This window comes from Sturnira hondurensis, unplaced genomic scaffold, assembly GCF_014824575.4.
Source record: "Sturnira hondurensis isolate 20B ecotype Veracruz unplaced genomic scaffold, ASM1482457v3 Scaffold0004338, whole genome shotgun sequence".
Lineage (NCBI taxonomy): Eukaryota > Metazoa > Chordata > Mammalia > Chiroptera > Phyllostomidae > Sturnira > Sturnira hondurensis.
The window spans coordinates 4,113,921-4,133,771 of record NW_028076969.1 but is presented as its reverse complement, the minus strand read 5'-3'; the positions used below and the strand labels follow the sequence as shown (position 1 = coordinate 4,133,771).

At 41.7% G+C, this 19,851-nt stretch overlaps 1 protein-coding gene across 2 annotated transcripts in view; it reads right to left on the bottom strand.

Moving 5' to 3' along the window:
• Positions 1-19,355, bottom strand: part of PLA1A (phospholipase A1 member A) — a 36,189-nt gene extending 16,834 nt beyond the window's left edge. For both annotated transcript variants that reach the window (XM_037045563.1, XM_037045564.1), the window contains exons 1-5: positions 19,293-19,355; positions 16,646-16,832; positions 1,507-1,708; positions 695-872; positions 128-236 (exon numbers count right to left, since the gene is read on the bottom strand). In XM_037045563.1, the coding sequence (XP_036901458.1) occupies positions 128-236; positions 695-872; positions 1,507-1,708; positions 16,646-16,721 (565 nt within the window). In that variant the 5' untranslated portion in view covers positions 16,722-16,832; positions 19,293-19,355. The remainder of the gene's footprint in view (positions 1-127; positions 237-694; positions 873-1,506; positions 1,709-16,645; positions 16,833-19,292) is intronic.
• Between the last annotated feature and the right edge of the window lie 496 nt (positions 19,356-19,851).

The following is a 19,851-nucleotide window of genomic DNA, read 5'->3' as shown; positions in this document are numbered from 1 at the left end:
TTAATCATAATACTGAAAGGTTCAGCACCCCCCCTCCCCCGCCTCTGCTTGCCTTGGCAAAGTCATTTCCAGGACATTCTCTCGCTCTTTCTTTAAACCTGGGAGGATGGGTGGGCAAGAATGTTACCTGTGATCCGTCCCAACTGGCCTTTGTAGAAATGTCCCACCATGCCCCCAACATGGGCCCCCAGGCTGACTCCAATGATGTGGATGGAGGACTTCGACACACCCAGCACCTACAACGGACGTTTACAGTTGCGTCTGGGCCCCAGCAACCCCTGGCCTCACGGGGTCATACTTTCCCTGAGGCTTTAGCAGCAGAGGACCCTGAGCATGACACAGAGACCACACATACGTGGTCTGGGGAGCAGGGCAGAATTCTCACCCCAGGAATCCCTTGCCTTCTTCCTGGGCTCGCCACATTAGCAATCTCCTTACTTTTTTCTTTGGTGTCCAGTGTGAGTCATGACCTCGGCCATTTCCTCTGAGGGGTGACTAAAGTCAGCCACCAGCTCCCCTCTCGGACATCAATTTAGGGACCCAATTTAGAGAGGAGGAGAGGAGGCTCAGAAGAGACTGATAAGTCACTAGGTGGTTCTGCTTCCACCCTAGAGCTCCTCCTCATGTGTTTGTTACTTCTTCCCTTCTAACCCCTCGGCCCTCCATAAGCAGCCCTAGGTGCTTCTGCACCTACCAGGAGTTTACTGAGGAAACGGGAGATCTCAATTCCCAGCTTAACCACATTTTCCACAGCTGAGAAGTAGACAGCTGTAGAGCCATACACCCAGTCCACGGCAATGACGTTCGTGTCTGTTGCCCTCAGAAGGGCACTGATGAACTTCTCAATCCAGGAAGGCTTTGTTCCTAAAGCCCTAGACATGGGGCCAAGGCAGGGTAGAAAAATTATCTACCAAATAGACTCAGTGACTATATATCACAACAAAATTTAGACTGCAGGTCACCAAAGAAATCGAAGAAGTGTCTAGCTTCTGGGTATGATAAAAGTAGCCTCCATAGGTGGAAAGTTTCTTAGGTCATAAAACCAGGAGAGAAAGGAGGAAGTAAAATAAAGTTCTGGACAAAAACAGAAACAAAAACCAGCTGTTACCCCTGAGTGACTGTACGAATCCCATGACTTCACTGGGTTAGGTGAATCATAACAACGCCTCGGGGAGGACAGGATCCCTGAGGTCATCTCTATAGCCTTACTTTTATTCCATATGGAAACCAGGCTCCATGTGCTGGAGTGATCTGTCCAAGATCACACATATTTATGGTTCAATAGGGTGTAGACAAGGACCGAGGGAAGGAGTAACATATATGACCAATGAGAACGAGGAACATACTATGTGTTCACATTGATATGAGACACCTTTACAGACAGCAGGGGGTGAGGAATCGACATGTGACTGCCAATAAATTTACTTCTCTTCTCACTCCCCACTACTTCCTGTGGTCACTTTCTACTTCTCAGCACAAGCAATCCTGTGACTGGTTTGCTCCCACCTGAATCCATGGATAAGTAGCTTGGTTCCCAGAGTGACATTGAACCCCGAGTTTTGGAGGTCTCTGCTTTCTTCAACTAGCTTCCCACAGCTGGGATCTGAAGGGGTGAAGAGAAGGAACTGGACTCTGAGGTTGGTGCCTCGGAGGAGATCAGCATTTTGGAAGTCAGTGCACTTTGGTTGTTGGGTGGGAGGTGTATCTCCTGGAGGAAAACAAAACAAACAAAACAAAACAGGAGCAATCCAAGGTGAGGTCATCTGTTCTCAAAAGAAAGAAAGGTATTCTTATCCATGGATGTGGACAACAGTGTGAGGATTGCCTGAGGGAGTAGAGGGGGGGAAATTGGAATAACTGTAATAGCATAAACTATAATGTATAATTTTAAAAGAGAAAAAGAAAGAGTGACGTTTTTGAAAGGGAGAAAGAAACAGGGTCTTACAAGCATTTATATCAGCTAAATATACTTGTATATTATACGTAATTACAAGTATAACAAAATAATACAAGTATATTATATATATATATTTCTACATATAATCAGACTCATTTATTAAAAGCTTCATCATTTCTGACATCAAAATCTGTTAATATTTTTCATGTCTAAAGATAAAGTGCCAGAAGTGAATGTGAATATTGCTCTTCTATAGGAGATTAAAGGCCACAGCGAGATGGATACCATTGCAGACTACACTGAGTCCCCCTACATGTCCATATGTAGGAGACCTACCATCCAGTGCCTCAGACTGTGACTCTACTTGGAGAAAGGATCTTTACAGAAGTAAAGGAGACCATTGGAGTGGGCTCTAATCCAACATGACTGCTCTTCTTATAAAAAGAGGAAATTTGGACTCAGGCACAAAACAAAGACCGTGAGAAGACACATGAAGCGATGGCCATTTACAAGCCAAGGAGAGAGGCCAAGAAGAGATCCTTCCCTCACAGCCCCAGAAGGAAAAACCCCACTGCCACCTTGATCCCAGATTTCTAGCCTCCAGAACAGTGTGTTGATAAACATCCGTTGTTTAAGCCACCCAGTCTGTGGCATTTTGTTATGGCAGCTCTAGCAAACTAACAGAGATTTATAAAACAAAACAGAACCCCTGGGCAACAAAATAAGCAGTTGCACTGGCACTAGGCTCAGTCTGGCCTCAACACCCCAGAGCAGCCTCATTACTTCTCACCCTTAAGAGCAATCCCCAGCCACTCTGAGCCTCCTGCACCTGGCCCGTGGCTCCTAGCCAGGTGTCAGAGGAGAACTTGAACAAGTTGTACCTACTCTACAGCACCTCACAACAGATCCATTTAAATGGCATATTTTACAGTTAAGGTTATTGAAGGGCCTTTTAAAATACTAAACGAAAAAAATGCAGCATGAATCTCTCCCTTCCCAGCAAGGTGAAAATCTGGCCCATCTTCAATACCCAGCATCCCGCCCCATGTCTAAGGGGAAGAGGTGTGGCACCCTGCTCCCAGCACGGCTCAGAGGGATGGGCCAGCAGTTGCAGCAGGCACACACCGGCCCAGCCAGGGCACTGTTAGGGCCCACCTCACATTGCTGCCCTGGGACAAAGGCATCTACAGAATTAGAGAGGCCAGACTGCAGCTGGGTTTGTGCATGCGCCTTCGTGGACAAGACAGCAATTTCAGTTTTCTGAAACGGTTATCTGTCTTCTGAGATAACTGGGGAGCACATATTCAAGAATTACGTGGATCTGGGGTACACTGGGATATGGTACCATGAGCGGATTGTGGGAACCCCACCCTTAAAGGGCACTGAGGGACACCAGTGGTTTCACTACCTCTGTGTCAGCCCCAGACCTGGTCTTCACGAGCTCTTGCATGGCCCTTCTTGGATACCCTGGCCTGTGGTCACCATGCCCCTCAGCCCACGACTTGAGTTCCCACAGTAAACAAGGAAGATGCCTTCCTGCCTCTGCAACTTCATCTACCTTCCTTGGCCTCTGCCTTTTTAATGAAAAGATGAAAGGACTCTGCTTGAGCACTTGACTCGAACAGCATAAATTGCTCTATTGGTCATATGGGGAAACCCGCTTCCATCAGAGAATTAGGAGTCCCATTAAAAGAACATTGTATAGCCCTGGCTGGTGTAGCTCAGTGGACTGAGCGCAGGCCTGTGAACCACACTATCTCGGTTCGATTCCCAGTCAGGGCACATGCCTGGGTTGCAGGCCAGTTCCCAGCAGGGGACTCATGAGGGGCAACCATACATTGATATTTCTCTCCTTCTCTCCTTCCCTTCCCCTCTAAAGATAAATAAATATTTTTTTTAAACCCTAACATTAAAAAAAAAGAACATTGTATATCTTGAAGCAAGGCCCAACAAACATCAAAGAATCAATATTATCCAGAGATTATCTAAATAAAATGTAATAAAATTATTTTAAAATATATTTGGAGATTTAAAAAACCCTTTGGGTTGAAGAATAATCACAATGGAGACTACAAAACATTACAAACTAAATGACAATAAAACAAATACATATAAAAAAACTTGAGTGAAGAGCTCAAGGGAGATATGCAGAGCCTTGAATGCAAATTTTAGGGGAATCAAGGGAAAGACATGGATTAGGTAACTGAATTTAGTAACTCAGAAAGTTGAAGAAGAACAATACAACAACTCCCAATAAAATATAGAAAAAGAACTGTGAAGGAAGTAGTTGAAATTAAAGAAAACATTGGAATGTAAATAACATTAGATCACAGTTGCTCAAGCCAAACCTCCTGCACACCTGTCTGACACCTCCCTGTCTCACACCTCCCTGTCTGATCCCTCCCTGTCTGACTCCTCCCTGTCCCACACCTCCCTGTCTGATCCCTCCCTGTCTGACCCCTCCCTGTCCCACACCTCCCTGTCTGATCCCTCCCTGTCTGATCCCTCCCTGTCTGATCCCTCCCTGTCTGACCCCTCCCTGTCTGACACCTCCCTGTCTCACACCTCTCTGTTCCACACCTCTCTGTCCCACACCTCCCTGCAGATGCTGAATAAATCCTGTCGACTGCCCACTTGCTGGAGGGAGACATGCAGAGTCAAACCATTCTCAGTGGCTGCAGTAGCCCCCCTTATCCATGGGGAATACCATGGTCCCCAGCGCGTGCCAGTACCAAGCCCACTACGTACACGTGTTTGTTTCTAACTTACAATAAAGCTTAGTTTACAAGCAGAGTAAGAGATTAACAACAACAACCAATAATAAAATAGAACAATTTTGACAATAGGCCATAATAAAAGTTCTGTGAGTATGTTCTCTCTCTCAAAATGTCTTCCTGTCCTTTACTCACCCTCCTTCTTGTGAGGATGTGAGATGGTACGCCTGTGGGATGAGATGAAGTGAGCTGCCAAGACGGGGGACGATTTAAAACTTATGAATTGTTTATTTATGAAATTTTTCATTTGATATTTTCTAATTGCAGTTGATAAAGACTGGCTGAAACTACAGACAGTGAAACCATGGATAAGTGGGGGACTCCCACGCACTGTTACCTCCTTGGTCCAAGCCACCATCATCTCGAAATTACCGCCATGGTCTGCAGCTGCTTTTCCTGCCTTCCCTCTCGGGGCCCTCTTCCCTCTTCACTATTTGCAACACAGTAGCCAAAAAAGTAAGTCAAATTGTATCGTATCTATGTGCAAAACCTCCAAGACATTTCATTTAGAATGAAATCCAAAACTGTAACTAAGGATTAAAGCCTTAAAAGGTCTTCTTAGCTCTTCCTCCCAGCCTGAAGTGTCTCTCTGCAGACATCCACATGGCTAATTCTTTCTCCTCCAAGTTTTTGATGTCAAACTGCATCTCACCTCTTCCCACCACTCTATTTAAATTGCAATCTGTCTATATGCTTCAACCCAGTTCTTTCAATTTTCCTTATCTTGACTTATTTATTTTTATTGTAACAATCACCTTCTAATATATTATGAAATGTATTAGTTTACTGCTAAGCTTTTGTATACTGATTTCCCCACATTAGGATATACCTTCAGAAAAGGCAGAAATTCTTATCCATGTTTTTTCCACTCTACTGCCTAGAATAGTACCTGCCAGAGACAATAAACACCAAGAGCTAGTTCTTTGAAAAGAATAATAAACTAGATGTACTTTTGATAAGGCAAAGAAAAAAAGGAAATTCACAAGTAAACAACATAGAAAAATGGGATATAAATACATTAGACTTTGAAACCATGAAAAAGCATGTTTATATACCCACCCCAAAGTTTAAAATACTTTTTCCTAGAAAATGAATAATGTCTTAAAAATATGGCTTACTGAAGCATATTCAAGAAAGAACTACAAGTCAAATGTGAAAGTGTAGCACACAGGAATTGAAAGAGTACTTTTTTTTTAATCTTTAGAGGGGAAGGAAAGGAGAGAAGGAGAGAAATATCAATGTATGGTGCCTTTCGTTCATCCCCTTCTGGGAACTGGCCTGCAACCCAGGCATGTGCCCTGACTGGGAATCGAACCGCAATCATCTGGTTCACAGGCCCGCGCTCAATCCACTGACTTACACCAGCCAGGGCTGAAAGAATACTTTTTAAAAAATATATCAATCAAAATATTTTATTGATTCTGCTATCACAGTTGTCCCATTTCCCCCCTCACTCCCCTCTGTCCTGTACACCCCCTCCCACCCACATTCCCCACCCCCCGCTTTAGTTCATGTCCATGGGTCATACATTTAAGTTCTTTAGCTTTTACTTTTCCCATACTATTCTTACCCTCCCCCTGTCTATTTTCTACCTACCATCTATGTTACCTATTCTCGGTACCTTTTCCCCCCTTCTTCTCCTCCCACTCCCCTGTTGCTAACCCTCCATGTGGTCTCCATTTCTATGGTTCTGTTCCTGGTCCAGTTTTGTGCTTAGTTTGCTTTTGTTGTTGTTGTTGTTATTAGGTGTGGTTGCTAATAATTGTGAGTTTGTGGTCATTTTACTGTTCATATTTTTTATCTTTTTTCTTAGGTAAGTCCCTTTAACATTTCATATACTAAGGGATTCGTGATGATGAACTCCTTTAACTTGACTTTATCTGCCCTTCCATTGTAAATGAAAGCTTTGCAGGATAGAGCAATCTTGGATGTAGGTCCTTGTCTTTCATGACTTGAAATACTTCTTTTCAGCCCCTTCTTGCCTGTAAGGTCTCTTTTGAGAAATCAGCTGACAGTCTGATGGGCACTCCTTTGTAGGTGACTGTCCCCTTTTCTCATGCTGCTTCTACAATTCTCTCCTTCATTTTAATCTTGGTTAATGTAATTATGATGTGCCTTGGTGTGTTCCTCCTTGGGTTCAACTTCTTTGGGACTCTCTTAGCTTCCTGGACTTCCTGAAAGTCTATTTCCTTTGCCAGACTGAGGAAGTTCTCTTTTATTATTTGTTCAAATAAGTTTTCCACTTGTTGCTCTTTCTTTTCTCCTTCTGGTATCCCTATAATTCGGATTTTGGAACGTTTAAAGATGTCCTGGAGGTTCCTAAGCCTCTCCTCATTTTTTTGAATTTTTGTTTCTTCATTCTGTTCTGGTTGGATGTTTCTTTCTTCCTTCTGGTCCACTCCATTGATTTGAGTCCAAGTTTCCTTCTCATCACTATTGGTTCCCTGCACCAATTTTCCTTTATTTCACTCAGCGTAGTCTTCATTTCTTCATCTAATTTGTGACCAAATTCAACCAATTCTGTGAGCATCCTGATGACCAGTGCTTTGAACTGTGTATCTGATAGGTTGGCTATCTCTTCATCATTTGGTTGTATTTTTTCTGGAGGTTTGATCTGTTCTTCATTTGGGCCTTTTTTTTTTTGTCTTGCTATGCCTGTTACATAGTGAGGGGCAGAGCCTTAGGTGTTCACCAGGGCAGGGTAACCCACATTGCTGTATTGTGATGCTATATGTGGGAGAGGGGTCTGACAGGGAACAATGGTGCTTGCTCTGCTCTCTGCTGGGTTTCAGTCACTTCCCCACTTCCTACAAGCAAATTGGGCCCTTCTGATGCTGATTCTTTTGTGGGTGGGTTTGTATATGTTCCAGGACCCTGTGGGTCTCTTTAACAAACTCTCCTGTGAGGCTGGGAGTTTCTCTTGCTGGCGCCTCAATCCCCACAGGTGTTTTCAGTCCGTGGTTTGAGGCTTTATTTCCCCATGCAGGAGCCCTGGGTTGCACCGTCTGTCTTACTCCCCAGTTGTTTCTGCTGATGTATCTGCACGTGAATGTGGAACTGCCAGGTCTACAATCCGCTGACTGGCCAGTCCACCTGCTGCTGCCTTGCTGGCCAGCTGCAGATTTGTGCACCCTGCTCCACAACCCAGCACCTCACTGGGTCCGCCTGCTGCCACCTCATCTGCCCTGGTCCTCCAGGCACCGCCTCTCCTCCCGGCCCATCTCTGCCCCTCCTACAGGTCTGGATGAATGTGTCTTCTTTAACTCCTTGTTGTTGGACTTCCATACAGTTTGGTTTTCTCTCCGTTCTGGCTGTTCTTTGTTTTAAATTGTTTTTGTCCTTTTGGTTGTGCGAGGAGGCACAGTGTGTCTATCTACACCTCCATCTTGGCCTGAAGTGGAACAGTACTTGTAAGTCTATTTATCAAAAAAACTCTACCAGGCCAGACTGTTTTAGAAAGACATTCTTCCAATCGTTTAATTTCTGTTTTATACACGCACTGTTCCAGAAAATAGACAGGGGGAGAGAGAATCCAAAAATCATTCTATAAAACCAACCAAAACAGCAAGATAAAAACAGAAAGAGAAAGAGACACTAAAGGTCACTATTTCACTATTAAACATAGACATAAAAACCCTAGATAAACTATCAGCAAATCTAAATTGATCAAGGATAACAGAACAAAAACACATCATGGCCAAGAAAGGCTTAATTCAAGGAACAAAAAGATGGTTTAACATTAGAAAATGTGTTATGTAATCCACATATAAGTAAATGAAAGAAAAAAACCATATGCTCATCTTAACAGATGTAGGAAAAAAACACAACATGACCAAATTCAGCACCCAGCAGTGCTTCACCTAAAAAAGGATGTCTAGCAAAAGCCCGCAGCCATGATTACACTTACTGGTACATTGATACATTGACACATTGCTACACTGATACACTTATTGGAAATATTAGAAGCATTCCACTCAGATCTGGTAACAAATGAGCATGTTTGCAATCACTGCTTCTGGTACATATTGTACTGGAAGTCCTTGTCCTAGGAAGGGAAACAAGACAATAAAATGGGATGAATTTATAATGGGGTGAAATTTCTTTCCTAAGAAATAAAGGAAAAGGGGAGAAAAATTTGCCAGTATCTGCAGAGGACAAAACTGTGGATCATTCAGGAGAACGGAACATGGTGCACTGAATCATGCTCACCCACCTCTTCCCCCAACCACCACTCTGACCAAAGAGTAATGACAGGTGAATGTCAAAAGAAAAAAAAGTCTCAGACAATCTGAAATATAAAAATAACATCCCCATACAAGAACAAGCATGGAAATGCAAAATGGCCCTGGATGCCAGGTCTGGGAGAAGGCGGTGGCTGTAGGCATCAAACTGTCAGGTCCACAAGCGTTGCACGTCAGGTGTGGAAGACCTGCTCCAGGCAGGCCCGCCCGTGGTAGCCAGTGGTGCAAGGGTCTCCCCAGCTCAGGAAAGGAAGCTAAAAACCAAGTCAATACAAACAAGTAATAGCTATTGACTTTTTTCTTGCAGCTCTAGCTTTACATCAGGAGGCAGGATGGAAAGACAAGGCCCCATTAGTGGAAGCTGAGTCTGGACCCGGCAGGAGGAGCATGTCTGACGACGGTAGGATGGGTGAGACGGAGGGTCAGAGACCAGAAACGAGCTCTTCGTTGAAACGTAAGATGAAATTAATTCACTGTTAGTGGTCAAGGTAACATTATATTTTGTGGTGGCAGGGACTGAGAAGGGGTACAGAGAGTGGATTTAGGGTGCTATGAATGTTTAATTGTTGACCTTGGTGATGGTCACACAGGTGAATTCACTCTGAAAATTCATTAATCTGGGTATTAATAATCTGTGTAATTTTCTGGACATGTGTTGTATTTCAGTGAAGTTTATTTTCAAAAGGCTACAAGCCTTAAGAAGCTCAAAGCCTCCCTTTCTAAGCTGTAATTCTTCATAAAGAGCATTGCAGTTTTCATTAGGTCTCTGTGGCCTGCAGAAATGCCTGTGTGATCCATTTCACTAGCAAGTGTTCTTGTACTTTTAGATGAATAAATAAAAAAGGATGGCTCCAGCAGGCCTATTACTTCCCTCTGATGTTTTTGGTAACGAAGGGCTAGTCTCAGTTTTGGAACCGTCCTGCCACGCTGCCCACAGTCTCTCTCGTGAGACTCTCTGAGAGCTATATTGCATGGGCTGTGCTCTCTCTACCTTCACAAAGAGATCAGTCACCCAGGTTTGTGGAGTGAAGGGAAAAGCACTGTCAAACCCCTTGTGGCCTATCAAAATTTCATCTTTTCAAAGGGGACCAGCGTGCCTCTGCTTTGTGGTTTAGGTAGTTTTAATACAGAAAATAGTGTGCCTATATTTAACCAATTATAATAGTTCTCCCACAGAAAATCAGATAGTATGATAGATTACTTTGTGTGGCTCTGTGAATTTTATTTTTTTATTTTCTGTGCCCCAATCTTCCTATTTTTTTTTTCTGTTCAGAAAAAAATGTGGCTGGTTGTCTTTGTTGGTGTCACTGCATCTATGTACCTTTATAAAAACTTATTATGGTTTATGCATTAAGTATAGAAATGTACTTAGGCTGATTATTGTTCTGTGTCTGATCACCACCAGTGGGCTTCCAATTGTTACCCAGCTACTAGAAACGGCTGCGGGGCTCCTCTACACGCTGTGTCAGGAACTGGCGACCTCGGCCACAGGCCAGATCAGGCCCGCCACTTTATTTTTGTGCACTCAGGAGCTAAAAATGGTTTTCACATTTTTTCAGGTTTTTTAAAAAGATTTTTTTTATTTATCTTTAGAGGGGAAGGGAAGGAGAGAGAGAGAGAAACATCAATGTATGGTTGCCTCTCATGAGTCCCCTGCTGGGAACTGGCCTGCAATCCAGGCATGTGCCCTGACTGGGAATCGAACCGCGATCATGTGGTTTGCAGGCTGGCGCTCAATCCACTGAGCTACACCAGCCAGGGCAGTTTTTACATTTTTTATGGATTAAAAATCTAAAGAACAATAATATCTCATTGCACAAAAATTCTATGACACTCAAATTTGGATGTCCATAAATAACATTTTTATTGCAACACTAATTTGTTTTCCAATTCTTTATGGCTGTTTCCTGCTATGATGGTAGAGTTAAGTAGTTGCCACAGAACTGCATGGCCCACAGAGTTCAAAATATTTATTATCTGTCAATTTACAGAAAATGTTTGTTGACCTCTCTGTATAGAAGGTATCTACATTGATTAAGATCAAGAATATTTCAAAGAGAAAGGGGTGTGCCAAACAGTAAATAATGCAAAGGGGTAGATATTGTCATTATGATCATAGAATTCATGACTTCCAAAATATATTGGAAATTTACAAAATAATGTAGTTGGCAGTTTTGTTTATATGCAGCTAATACTGACACAGCTCCAAGAATGCACACACCATAATTTGTATTTTAATAATTTCATTTTAAAATAATGAGAATGATTACTCAAACCATACATAGAAATTAATATTATTTTTTTACCCTCACAGCCCATCACTGTTTGGTTTTTCTTCTGTCTGGTAAATCAGTTTTTAACATCCTTCTTCATTATTTCATTAGAGACATTAGAAGAAATTGTTTCAGAGGGGAGAGGGGAGAGAATCATAGGGGAAAAGGGGAAGGACTCACATGAACAAGTATAAAGGACACATGGACAATAACTAAGGTGGGGGTGGAAATGGGAGGGAGGTGGGGAGCACTGGGGGGGACAGGGCTGGGAATGTAAAACAGAAAACTGTACTTGAATAAGAATTAAATTTTTTAAAAAGAAGAAATTGTTTAATGTTCAAAATTTACAAAATAAGAAATTTAAAACTGTTCTTCTCATGTCAGTAATCAACTGGACTTATCACCATTGAGAGACATCAATGTTTCCAGATATTTCAGTAGACATTTTCTGTTATATTACTTTTTATTTATTTTAAACATTATTGATAACTACTTTACTTATATAAAACTTATGTTCTTTTATAGTCTTTCCAATGTAAAGACAATACCTCTATTCTGAAAGTGTCTATATTTCTTACCAGAGCTAAGATTCCATTATTTAGTTTGCTAATCTAGTATTAGATATTAGCGAGTTAATTTGGATATTATTTCATTGTTAAACATTAGTTCTAACTTTTTCACAAACTCAGATTTTTATATTCCCGATGTCTGTTTAGTTAAACTGATGTTTCCTCCAGGACCTATGTTCCATAGCGTATTCATAATATAAACAATAAAAGTAAAAAAGAATGTCTAAGTGGTGTGTTGTGAACCTAAATGAGGTTAATATAAACATAACCACATTTCCCTTCCCAAAGTGTTCATTAATTTGATTTTTAAAAATGTATACTGGCTGTGTAAAGATGATGTATTTTCTAAGGCTAGTGAAACAGAGATAATTATATGTTGGAAATGACTGGAAAGCAGAGGTCAACTTTATTGTATAGGGGTAAAATCAAGGCAAATGGTACCAGCCAAAAAGAATTCTTACAACCCTCCAAATATTAAAAGAGTAGATAAGCATTATTAATTTTCTGGAACTGTCCTAGGTTTTTATTCTTAAAATTGACTCTGGAAAATAAGTGGTAATGCACACTCAATTTGTTTTGAAATTATATTTACATTTTTATAAAAAAATAAGTCATGACCACAAAAAGGCATAAAACTTGATTTTTATACGATTTGTATCTAAAATTTTCCGGGTCTTTTTTTCAGGATGGCTCAAATTACTTTAATTTAATAAATCCTTTCCAGTATCTCTTATGCGCCAAACACTGTATCAGTCTCTGAGGAGGACCCAGAGCTGTTCGGTGTGTGGTTCTGGTTTTCAGGGTGTTCGAAGTCCAGCAGCGGATGTGCAGGTGCAGACAGTGTTTCCCCAGCCAGAGATCGCAGGTGGGGCTATGAGGAGAAAGCTTTAAAGGGGCAATTTGAGATCCGAGTGAAGAGAAAACACTGAGTAACATACTTACAGTTTGAACTGTGTTCTGTATTCATTAAAAACTTTTGAGGAAATGGCAATTATGATTATGGTTGTACTTAAAAATCATAGAAGAAAAATTTGAGCAAGTTGTCTTTTGCTTTATTTGTTTGGTTTTATTGTGTTATTTTTCTCTTTTGAGCTACTATTCTCATCTATGTTAAGTAATGGGGGGAAGATCAAATCAATAATATTAAACATTGTATATTAATGACAGTTTGACATCACTATTATCTTATTCTTTCTTAAAATGTTTTACTGCTTGCCCTGGCTGGTGTAGCTCAGTAGATTGAGCGTGGGCCTGCGAACCAGACGACTGTGGTTCGATTCCCAGTCAGGGCACATGCCTGGGTTGCAGGCCAGTTTCCAGCAGGGGCCAGCTCCCTGCAGGGGATGCATAAGAAGCAACCATACATTGATGTTTCTTTCCTCTCTCCTTCCCTTCCCCTCTAAAAAGATAAATAAATAAAATATTTTAAAAAATGGTTTACTGCTTTTGTTGTTATAGATAGACTTTTGAGTAAGCATATCAAAGTGGAATCATTTGATGTCAAAGTTCAGGGATTTAACAAAAATAAAAATAATGATTTTTCAACTAAATAAATAAATAAATGGCCTACAAACAAAATGCTTACATACACAAAGAGTTCAAATGTTTTCAAGAACAGTCAATAAAACTAGTAAGTGGATCATGAATTTGTTCCAGGTGAAATAAAGTTTAAAAACCTTTGACATAGATTTTAAAATAAGTATGCTGAAAATATGCAAGAATAAAAATACAGAGCATAATAAATTATGGAAGCAAAAATAGGCATAAATAATAGAATAAGATTTATAAGAAAAAGTTAATTAGAAAATTGGAGATAAATAAGAAAGTCATTGAAAAAATAAGTCAGCCCTATGATGTCCAGTACGGAAATAAAAGAAACATTTTGAATATAAAAATGTACTTAAAAAGTACACAATAAGTGAAGAGGCTCCAACACTATTTATTTACCTAGCAGTTGTTCTCTAAAGGAAGAGAATGGGAGAAGCAGCAATATTTTGAAAAGATAATCGCTAAGAATGAATTCACTAATCAAAACTTATTCTTAGGATCATGAGCAAGATAAAAAATAAATCAATCTATATTAGGCAGACTATAGTATAAACTGTAGAACATTAATGATAAAAAGATATTCTTAAAAATTACCAGACAAATGCACTTGGAAACTAAAAAGAGATGGATAATTTTCTAGAAAAATATAATTTACTGAAAATTATTTAAGAAAGAGAAAACCCAAATAAAACTATTAGCATCAAAAAAATGGAATTGGAGCCCTGGCTGGTGTAGCTCAGTGGATTGAGCGCGGGCCTCCGAACCAGACAATCGCGGTTCGATTCCCAGTCAGGGCACATGCTTGGGTTGCAGGCCAGTTTCCGGCAGGGGCCAGTTCCCTGCAGGGGATGCACGAGAAGCAACCATACATTGATGTTTCCTTCCTCTCTCCTTCCTTTCCCCTCTAAAGATAAATAAATAAAATTTTTTAAAAAAAATGGAATTGGCAAGCAAGAGTCTTCTATGACCCTAAAATCTACCAGTGTCAGATGGTTTAATTTGAGAACTCCACCAAGCCTTTAAAGTACAGATAATCTTTATTTTATAAAAACTGTTTCACCCTGGCTGGTGTGGCTCAGTGGACTGAGCACTGGCCTGTGAATCAAAGGGTTGCCAGTTGGATTCCCGGTCAGGGCACATGCCTGGGTTTGGGCCAGGTCCATGGTGGGGGACACGCAAAAGGCCACCACACATTGATGTTTCCCTCCCTTCTCCTCTCTCTTAAAATAAATAAATAAAATCTTTTTTAAAAAACTGTTTCATAGAATAGAAACTTATTTTATGAGGTTATAAGAATCTTAGTATCAACACCAACAAGTGAAATACAAGAAAGAAAATAATAGGTTAATTTCATAATTTTCATATACTTTGTTAAAGTATATGAAAAATAATAAATATGTACAAAAATAAAAATAAATTTTGGAAAATCAAATTCAACATTGTATTAAAAAAATAAAATGGAAAGAGACTTGCTTTGGGTGGTGAACACACAATGCAATATACAGATGATGTATTACAGGGTTGTATACTTGAAACCTGTATAATTTTATTAACCAATGTCATCCTAATAAAGTCAATGAAAAAATAAAAATAAAAAGCATGGTTTGAAATATAAATAAATAAATAAATAAATAAATAAATAAATAAATAAAATAGCCCTGGCTGGTGTGGCTCAGTGGACTGAATGCCAGCCTGTGAACCAAAGGGTCACTGGTTTGATTCCCAGTCAGGGCACATGCCTGGGTTGTGGGCCAGGTCCCTGGTTGGGGGCATGCAAAAGGTAGCCAACTGATGTTTCTCTCTCACATTGGTGTTTCTCTCCCTCTCTCTCCCTTCCCCTCTCTCTGAAAACTAAATAAGTAAAATCTTTTAAAAAATAAAAAACAAAAAAATTAAATTAAAAAATTTTTAAAATATGCCATGACCAAAGGATTTGACCCTGGTGATGTTACTCTAGTTGGACTAGTCCATAGAATTTAGAAAAAATATGAGAGATTATCTTTATAGGACGATTGCTTAAGCAAGACAACAGAAGCAGAAATCATAATAAGAATCAAGGCAGCAATGTAACAGTATTTATCCTACCAGATGAACGATGTGAAAAACAATTGATATTACAAAGTACTGGCAGAGAGGTAGGGAAAAGGCTATGTTCACATACTAATAAGTAGTTATAACTTCTTTACAGGGCAGTTTTTCTCACATCTATCAAAAATGTACAAGATGTAAGTCCTTTCAGATCTAGAATAAAGTATATAAACAGCCATTTTTTAAAAAGCAAGATAGTGGGTGTTTATATGGAAGGATCTCTCTCTCACACACACACACACACATATGCACATACACACACACAAATATGTATATATGGAGGTCATTTTATACACATACACAAATAAACGACACATGAAACTCAGCAGCACCTTTTCAAAGTGCCCCACTGTTGCAGATAGTAAATACACTCCTGCAAACCGAACTCTGGAGCAGGGAAGGGGTGCTGAGCAGAGGGATGAAGTGCTGCAGGGAGATACGCATCTCGGAAGCTGTGAAGGGCTGCAATGAATGAAAAGCTAGGAGGAGAAACTCCAGGCAGAAGGAAGACCATAGTCTAAAACCAGGAAAAGAGAACTAAATGTCTTGTGGAGATGACAGAAAAGCAGTCCCCAGTTGGGACCAGGGGGAAGGGAGCTTTGCAAGGGTGTTGCCGCTGCTGAGGACCCGCAAGGCCTTCCACTAGTTGGAGAATCTCCATGCCACAGGAGAGTTTCGATTTGCTATATCAAGCACACAGTGGGTGGGGTTTTTAATGGGAAACGTAGAATGCAAATGGCATCTGAGGGGAGTTGTCTCTTAACCATCACCCAACATTGGCAGAGGTGAGTTATCAGTGTTCTGCCAGGAAGGATGATAAACCTGAGTTTGAGTTGAGTCAGTGATATGAAAAAGGATCTCTGACAAGCTCAGTGACAAAATCTTTAGTTTGGAAAATTTCAGTTTTAATATTAGATATATCTTGGAATGGTGAACATTTATCGGGTAAAAATGAATAACATCTTGGAATTAATTACATTTTATTTTTTTTACAATCATCCTGACCTGTGCAAGGTGAAAATGAATAAGGAGGGTTTTAGAACAATTAGTAAAACAACTAGGGGACGTTCAACTTTCCTGACTTGAGAAAGTGCCCTGATTACCACCGTTGCCATTATGATTGCAGGGCTTGCTCTCCCTCTTGTAACTTCATCTCTGGAGGGAGGGCTTTCAGGGGTTCTTCCAAGGGTTAGCACCGCATATGCAGTGCTTTGAGAAACAGAATCATTCCACCCATCGCCCCAGCCCGATTTACCTGCATTTCCAACGCTGAACCACAGAAGGAGCCCCCACGACCAGAAGAAGCTTCTGTCCCAGAGGCCTGGGCACATGGCTGAGCTGAAAGTCTCAGAGCTGGGGTGACATCACGTAGCCCAGACGTTCACACTCTTGAACACCAAACACCTCCTCGGGTCTCATTAATAATTAACCAGCCTTCTGGCCTGTAAAAGAAATAAATAAACTGCCTAATTGTTTAACCACCACAGTTTTTTTGTTTCTTCTTCTCAGTAAAAATAAATACACTTTTCATTTTCTTTTCTTTTTTTTTAAAGCAAGGGACATTGAAACGCATTGTCCTTCCTCTCTGAGCCAAACATCATCAGGAAACTATTTCCTGCACCTCTCCCACTTCCCATTATAAAACATTAGCAAAAACCAAAGCAGAAGTCTTTCATCTCTAAGTAACTACAAAACCCTCATTGTACTGGAATTATCTGTGGATGTGTTTGTCTCCTTAAGGAGATTCTAAGCAATTTGAGGGCAAAGCTCTTCTCTTTACATTTTTGAATCCCCGGCGCCTACCACAAGCTGAGCTAATGACACCTGTTCAGCGTGCTACATTTAATGGGCGTAATGAAAGAAGATGAAGTTTGCCTCTAGAGGATACTTGTCTTTCAGAGAGTCTTGGGGCTAGAAGTGAAATTCAACCATTTAGGAAGAAACATTCAACTTCTTGAATTCACAAATAAAATGAATAGTAGAAAAAGAAAATGACCTTTTAGAGGCCCTATTGCAATAAGTCGTAGAGCTGGCCTGAAACCAGGGCATTTCCAGTGTTCCTTGTGGCTTCTCCCACCCAAAGGACCGGCAGAAACCACAAGCAGCTAGTTCAGGCATGCCTGGGGAAGGGGAAGGGCAGGGCACTTGCCCAGCTCCTTAAATTGTAACACTGCAATAGGATGCAGAGAACCTGCCCACAGGGCCAACATCAAAGTTTCTGGGCAACAGCTCTATGAAGCGAGTCCTGTCCACAAACATGCTTCACACAGTCTGAGGGCACAGAGAAGTTAAGTAACCTGCACAGGGTCATGCAGACTTGAGATGTGAAGTAGGACAAGCTAGCCCCGGGGGCCATGCTCTGAAACACTGTACCAGACAGCTACAGTCCCTGAAGAGGCTTTGGCACTGTGCCAGCATGGTTGTGCCAGGCCTGCCAAAGATGGGAATAAGATGATTTGGGAGGGGCTGGCCCTTGCTTCCCTTCATACATATGATCCCGCTGATCACCGGGAAGGAGCATGGCAATAAATGGGGCTCTACTGGAGGCTGTTCTGATGTCGGAGACCAAGTCAGGTGTATTCATTCAGGTACTCAGAGCAGAAGATGCCAAGATAGGACTAGATGGGCCAGAGAATTATTGGATAACACTTGCGAAGCATGAGGGAAGTGAAGAAGACAGGGAGAGCCTTTAGACCCTGATGTAGGAGAGGGGGAAGGAAAGAAAATTACACAGAAAGAGTCTTAGATTGCCCCAAAGTGCCTAGAATGTTCCAGCCACAGCAACAGGGAATCCTCAAGCTGAAGTCTCCTGCTACAGCTGTCTAGTGTCCTACAGTAATGAGCCTGTATTTGCAGCCCCACCCCACGGAGTCATTAGCAGAGGTCAGCTTCAGCACAAAGATGAGGGTGGTGGGGTCGGGGGAGTCCAGAAAAGCAGCAACTGGGACCATCCCAGATTAGGCTCCCCACTGCAGGAGACTGAGGGCTGGCCATTTTCATGGCCACCTACAGCAAGGCCAGAACTGGTAGGTCAGGCCAGTTATTCTAGCAATTGCTTATCTGTGGCATTAATACCAGTGACCTTTTAGAGAGCACTTTCTCTTTTACATTCATCATCTACTACCGTGCTCTCCAACTGGGGATGGAGTGGTCCCATCCATGACCACCTGCCTCAGAATCCCCCAGGAGCTTGGAATACTTTGCTGGATCCATCCCCAAAGAGAATCTTCAGAGTTGGGCCCAGGACTCTGCAGTTCCAGAGGCTTCCTCAAAGAATTATATGCATGCTAGGACCAATCATCTTCTGTTAATTCTTACTGTAGCCATTTCCATTTCACCAGTGAGGAAACGGGTTCAGAAAGGCCCGAGGCCTGGGCAACACTGCTTGCGAGCCAAGTGTAACCACACAGGCACTTCATTTCTCCAATATGACCTTTTCTCCTTCCTTTCCTTTTGAATCAGACTGGCCTTGTCCAGAACCCTGACTCACCCACCTCCCTCTCCCTTGCATGTCCACTCCCTTAATCATAAAGCTCTTGGGATAATGAGGTTCTGTTCAGAATCAAACAATCTTAGGAACAAAGCCTTGGGGCTGTTGACCACAGAGACAGAGTTTCAGTCAAACTTGAGATAACTCCTAGACTTCAGTTTGTGTTTCAGGTCCAGACCTAGAAAAGCAGAGTGGCCTCACTGACCACACCCTTGAAAACCTGGACAGAGCGATGCCATGGCTGACTTCAGGACCAGAGGCAATGATGAACCACCCCTACCCTAGGGCCAGCCAGTAAGTAAAGACCACAACCCCAACTCTGTTAGTTACCATGACCAGTGATTTCTTCCCTATATAACTCATTCCTTAGAAGCCATTGGGGAGCCAGGCAGGTCTTAGAGCAGTTGTTCACCTGTACTTCCAGGTTGGGAGCCATTTCTTTAAATAAACCTTTACTTTCTTTGCTGCAAACTCCTGTTTGTGTTTGATTGGACTTTGAGACGCACAGGTGAATGAACCACTCTAGTTGGGTAACACAGGAAATGGGGTGACATATTTTAGGATTCAAGGATAGAGACCTTTCTACCAGCAGACACTGAGGACAACACCAATTGATTTTCAGTGTATATGCTGTCTCCCCCAAGGAAAATGTCAGCCTCAGGGGGGCAAAAGTCTGGGATGATTTTCTCACTGTAGTATCCCCAGCGGCTAGCACAGTGTCTGCCACATAGCTGTTGCTCAATAAATATTTGCTCAGAGAAGGCTTGGCACATCAGTCTCCTAGATTCAGGGCTGGTGTGGAATAGCAAACAGCAGAAATCCCATCTCAGCCCAAATATTGCCTCCACTAGAGTGGTCTCCAATGGAAATCACCCTGCTGGAGAGGCACCTGTTTGCTCACGGTCATGCTTCCCGATTTCATTCATTCAGGTTCTACCTTCCCTACTCCTGCCACATCCACTTACCACCTG